Genomic DNA, 6,101 nt, shown 5'->3' on the forward strand with positions numbered 1-6,101 from the left:
GTGCCTTTTTCTCTTAATCCCTCTCACTACACGGTTCCTTTATTTTTTATTTCTATTTTTTGGTAGAAAGAGAAAATGCAACTTCTTTTGTGAAGAGTTCTCTTCCCACAACGTATGTCTTATATTCCTAAATCAATCTTATCTTTTGAATTTTTTTATTATGATTATCATTGAAGAAAGAGACAAATTCCAATCTTAATTATTATTTTTAATTTTAATTCAAAAAAATAAAGTAAGAAAAAAATTGGAATGCACTTCTATTCATAAATTGACTCACAATATAGTCAGTTTTTGTTTCCAAATTTGAAGGACCAACGCCCAAAGGCAACCAAACTAAACAAAGTCCAGACTTTTGGAATAAGAAAAAATTATTTATACCAAAAGATTATTATTAATAAGTAATTTTTAAGATGCAAAGCATCGGGTTTCTTTACTTATTTAAAAAACTATTTTGGTATCGATAATTTAATTTAAAAAATGATAAATGTAATAAAAATAAATTACATGTGGATTATAATTAACTCTAAATTTAAAGACTTAAAACATAATTTTCATGTCTCATGAAAATATTTTTATTTTTGTTCTGAAAAATTTGTTTAGAAATAATAAAATATCATTTTTTAAATCCTACAAATATATGAGATAACTATAATTATTTAAATTAAACCACTGTAACATATATTTTCAATAAATCAAATTAATATATACAAATATTTTAATTTATTTTAATTTAAAGATAATACGATAACATAAATATAGTAGGATTTCATAGAATTTTTAAACAATATTCTCCATTTACCTTTTTATGAAGATTTTTTTTATTTTTATAATAATTAAATCAAAATATATTAGTAATAAATTTTTAATTTTTTTACCATATAATTGATTTTACCAACATTCTATAAAAATTCTATAAAAGTTAAACTCTATTATTAAAAACAGTTTTTTTTTTTCAATTTAACTAATATCAAATAATTTATATAAATGTGTGTTATATTTAAATGATAATCATGAAATAATAAAATTAAAATTACGAAATTCATTTTAAAAATTTAGTTTAATTTTTAAATGTTTACCTTTTGAATTTATTATTGCTTATTAATTATTATTTTTTAATTAAAATATAATTAATAACGCAATATATGTTTTTTTTAAAATATATAAATAATTAAAAAAAATTATATTAACATCGATTTTTTCTAAAACCGATGTTAACGTATGATATGTTAACATCGGTTTTTCAAAAACCGATGTTAAGTGTATGCATTAACATCGGTTTTTTGGAAAATCGATGTTAAGAATAATACTTTATTTACAAATATGCCACCGCGTTTAACTTAACATCGGTTTTGTCCAAAACCGATGTTAATAAACCGATGTTAAAACTGCTTTTTGTAATAGTGATTCAATAACAGTGTCCATAGCTTGTTGGTATTTCCCATCCACGATACACTTAAATTAGGGAAAAGCAACAAAAAGTGAGAGAATTTCTAGTTAAGATACATTTGGAAATAGAAATCAGTAGAATGATTACAACTTACTTATCCAACAACCTCTCCACAATTGCTTCCAACCTTGGGTCCATTTTGATAGATTCATCACTTGATTGTGCTGCCTTAGACTTAAGGCTAGCATATTCATCTATGGCTTTTGCTGAAGATAAAAGAAGATAAACATAACGTCCATTGAAACATATCGTGATTAGACTGTAGCTCAAAATTCACTTATATGAATAACAAAATATTTAAGAATACTAAAATGAAAAAAAAATTCAAACCGCTAGCAACTGAATCAATATGAGGCAATCTTTCACCCCATTGTGTATACTGTTGGTTCTATGCAACTTTCTACTACTCTTAAACCTGCATAAGATCAAAAAACAAGAAAAAACAGAAAACAAACACAGCAGAGCAAGACCCAAAGATTTACGTAGTTTAGCAATGTGCCTACATCCACGGGAAAATACAGCTCCTCATCATCACATTGATCATGAAATTACAAGTTCAATACAAGCAGCAACTAGCTTTGATCTCTCTTGGTTTCTCTTGTTTCAAAACCTCTCTCAATCACCTAGTTCTCTCTCTCTCTCTCTCTCTCTCTCTATGAACTCTCTGTTTTTCTGCAACAACTTTGATTTTTGCCTCTCTATTTTCAGCCACTCTCTAAACCACCACACACTGCATTACATGATCAAGATATATATATAATATAAAATAAAAAAAATAATATAAAATATATATAGCACACACTCTAGTTATGCTTTGGTGCCAAAACCAATTCAGTTATAATAACTGAAAACATTTATGACAACACCACTTTAAAGCCTTCTCACTTGTGCAAATTGTGATTTTGAGTCACACACCACAAATCTCCACCTTGACTCCAAATCAGCAAGTGTCTTCCTTGTGATTTAGGGCTGCACTTCTACCAAACTGCTTTAGGCATCTTCGAAATTGATCAAGTCCAGGCAGTGCTTGAACTTGACACTAGAGAGGGACTTTGTGAACATATCAGCCGGATTTTCTTCTGTTGAAACTTTCTCCACCTTCACCTTCTCAGATTCAATCACATCTCTGATGAAGTGTAGTTTCACATCTATGTGCTTTGTCCTCTCATGGTACATTTGGTGATTTGCTAAGTGAATGACACTTTGACTGTCACAGTGAATTGTGACACAAGCTTGTGCTATTCCAAGTTCATTAATCATGCCTTTAAGCCAGATTGCTTCCGTCACTCCTTCAGCTAGGGCCATGTACTCTGCTTCAGTTGTTGAAAGAGCAACAAATGAATGTTGATTTGCTTTCCAACTGATTGTTGTACCAAACAAAGTATACACATATCTTGTTAAGGACTTCCTTGTGTCTACATTTCTTGCAAAATCTGCATCTACATAGCCTGTGACTGCTGCCTCGTGTGTTGTCTTCTTATACCTTAAACCAGCTTTCAAAGATCCATTTGGATACCTTAGTGTCCACTTCACAACTTCCTAGTGTGCACTGTCAGGATCTCCCATGAATCTACTTATAATACTTACAGCATGAGCTAAGTCAAGTCTACTGCAAACCATTCCATACATTATGCTTCCAACACCACTGACATAGGGTGTTTGATCCATTTTAGACCTTTCTTCAACTGTTTTTGGTGCTTGAATAACAGATAACTTTGTATGATGACCAAGTGGTGTGCTAACAGGTTTGCTTTGACGCATCCAAAACCTTTCCACCACTTTCTTGAGGTAATTGCTTTGGTACATGAATAGTTCACCCTTTGCTCTATCCCTATGAATATCAATCCCGAGTATTCTTCTAGCTGATCCTAGATCTTTCATCTCAAATTCTATGTTCAAGCTTTCTTTGAGTTGCCTAATCTCCTCCTTGTTGGCACTTGCTATGAGGATGTCATCCACATACAAGAGAAGGTAAAGAACACACACTTTCCCCTTTTTCAGGATATGTACATGATAACTGCTAAATATGAGTTATTTTGATGGTAAAAATATATTGAAAATATCTTTAAAAATATTTATTTAGCAGTTATCTTTGGCTTAAATATTAAGATTTGATATTTTTCTTATTTATGACTTGTAGATATGAAAAGGAGAGATTAAAAGAGAAAAAGATCGAGAAAATATCCAAAATATCAAGAAGATATGATTACAAGCAAAACAAATCCAAAAGATATCAAAAATATCAAAAAGGAAGATTTTTAGCATCAGGCCCAAATCCACTACAACAACTATATAAAGGAGTCAAGCCAAGCAGAAGAAAAACACACAACCCCCTCTCCTAGGGGTTCCATTTACTCCCTCTCTTTCTTTCATCCCCTTTCGCATTGTAAAGCCCTCAATGGCCATGAGTGACTAAGCCTCTAGCTAGGGTCTGGCAGGCCTAAAAGCCAAGCGATGTATGATGTACTCACTATTTATCAATGCAAAGGTGTTTTCTATTCTATTATCTTTTCTGCTTTTATCTTGCATTATTCATCTTTATATTCTGTTAGAGGTTAGACGCTCGGGAGAGGGTAACTTCTAAATAAGATTTAAAGAAGGTATGCATGCATTGGTTTTAGGGGTTAGACACTCGGAAGAGGGTAACTTCTAATAGAACAAAAAGAAAGGATTTCATAAGAAAGTCCTTACTAGGAATAAATGATTATTTTATGCCCATGCATTCTTGCAAACATCTAGAATTCATACTTCATGCATTTTATTTGTTGAGTCTTTGCAAAGGAATTTGGAAGATAGATAAATAAAATAGGCTTGTCATCGTGAGGAATCAGGGGCAAGTAATTGAACAGATGTGGGTAGAACAGAGTCACCTAAATTGATAAAGAAAAATCATAAACTCATACATCCTAGACAAACAAGGCAGGCAGGTCCCAACCTTATCATATTCTGATTTTATCTTCTATTTTATCTTTTACTTTTCTTATCTTATTTTTTATCTTTTATTTTCTCTTATCTTTATCATATCTTAATTTATATTTTATCTTCTATATTTATCTTTAAATCTTTTATCCTTTCTTTTAAATCTTTATCTTATCTACTATATTTTCTTATCTTTATTTTAAATTCTTTATCTATTACTTTAGATTGGGTTTGCATTAATCTAAGTACAAACAAAGTCCTGTGGATTCGATACTCGGACTTCCGAGTACTTTACTACTTGTGACAAATTTGGTACACTTGCCAACGAGTTAACAAGTTTTTGGCGCAGTTGTCGGGACTTTGTTTTTCGTACTTGATTATTTGCATATTCCAATTTTAAAGCAATTAGTTTTCACTTTTTATTTTTTATTTTACTTTCTTTTCTTTTTTATTTGCTTCATTTTATTTTTCAATTTTTTCTCTTTATTCATTCTTATTTTACTTTTTTCTTTTTAAAAAAAATTAAAAAATTAAAAAAAAATATTCAAGTATAATTTTTATTCTGTGATAACGTGCACGGTAGTTATTTCTTTTGTGAACAGTGCACACTCCTTCTTTAAAGAACACATCATGGTAGAAGATCGTCCATAGAGGATGACGGTAGAGGATTACTCTAGTCCTATTATACCTCAATACTTCACCAGCATAGCTAGACTAGAGGTGCAGGCGGCTAACTTCTCATATCCATATTCCTTGATCCAGCTGATTCAAGGGAATCTATTTCACGGCCTACCAAGTGAAGATCCATACGCACATCCGGTCACATACATCGACATTTGCAACATGGTGAAGATAGCAGGAGTGCCTGAAGATGCCATCCGCCTCAACTTATTTTGTTTCTCTTTGGCTGGTAAAGCAAAAGTATGGCTTCGCTCGTTTAAGGGGAATAGCCTTCAGACATGGGATGAGGTGGTGTAGAAATTCTTGAAGAAATACTTCCCAGAATCAAAGACCGCTGAAGGGAAGAGGGAAATCTCTTCATTCTATCAATTTCCTAACGAATCCCTCAGCGAGGCGCTTGACCGTTTCCACGGACTACTCAGGAAGACGCCTACACATGGGTACAGTGAACCGGTGCAACTAAACATCTTCATAGATGGCCTGCGACCACAATCAAAGCAATTACTGGATGCATCTGCAGGAGGGAAGATCAAGCTAAAGACACCGGAGGAGGCAATGGAACTCATAGAAAACATGGTGGCTAGTGATCACATCATTCTTTGTGATCGCACATATGCACCAACAAAGAGAAACCTTCTAGAACTCACCACTCAAGATGCAACCTTAGCTCAGAACAAGTTGTTGTCCCGACAAATAGAAGCCCTAATAGAGACCCTCAACAAGCTTCCACAACAATTATAAGCGATAAGTCCTTCTCATTCTTCTATTATGCAGGTAGGGGGATGTCACATATGTGGAGGAACACATGAGTCAGACTTATGCATGGTCCAAGACGACGCATCCAATGAAGTTAACTACATGGACAGTCATAATCATCAAGGATTCCATCAAAGAGGACCACCAGGATTCTATCAGAGCGATAATTTTTTGTAGGACCACGATTGGAGATATTATCCAAGTAATAACTTCAACCAAGGGGGTTCACCCTATCAGCATCCTAGCCAGGGGCCGAGTCATCAAGAGAAGCCCACTAATATAGCAGAATTGCTAATAC

General features: G+C 32.8%; 1 protein-coding gene across 1 annotated transcript; it reads left to right on the top strand.

Moving 5' to 3' along the window:
• Positions 1-5,020: 5,020 nt before the first annotated feature.
• Positions 5,021-5,788, top strand: LOC112998552 (uncharacterized). The gene is made up of 2 exons (XM_026124659.1): positions 5,021-5,276; positions 5,370-5,788. Exons 1-2 carry the CDS (start codon positions 5,021-5,023, stop codon positions 5,786-5,788), a joined length of 675 nt encoding a protein of 224 aa, XP_025980444.1.
• Positions 5,789-6,101: the final 313 nt, after the last annotated feature.

Source organism: Glycine max, chromosome 12 (genome assembly GCF_000004515.6).
Source record: "Glycine max cultivar Williams 82 chromosome 12, Glycine_max_v4.0, whole genome shotgun sequence".
NCBI classification, from domain to species: Eukaryota; Viridiplantae; Streptophyta; class Magnoliopsida; order Fabales; family Fabaceae; genus Glycine; species Glycine max.

What these genes read in the sequence shown, in the direction of transcription:
- LOC112998552 (XM_026124659.1), top strand. Translation starts at nt 5,021, where the DNA reads ATGACGGTAGAGGATTACTCTAGTCCTATTATACCTCAATACTTCACC. An exon ending in ATTTTGTTTCTCTTTGGCTG is followed by an intron (nt 5,277 to 5,369) that starts GTAAAGCAAAAG and finishes AATACTTCCCAG; the next exon opens with AATCAAAGACCGCTGAAGGG.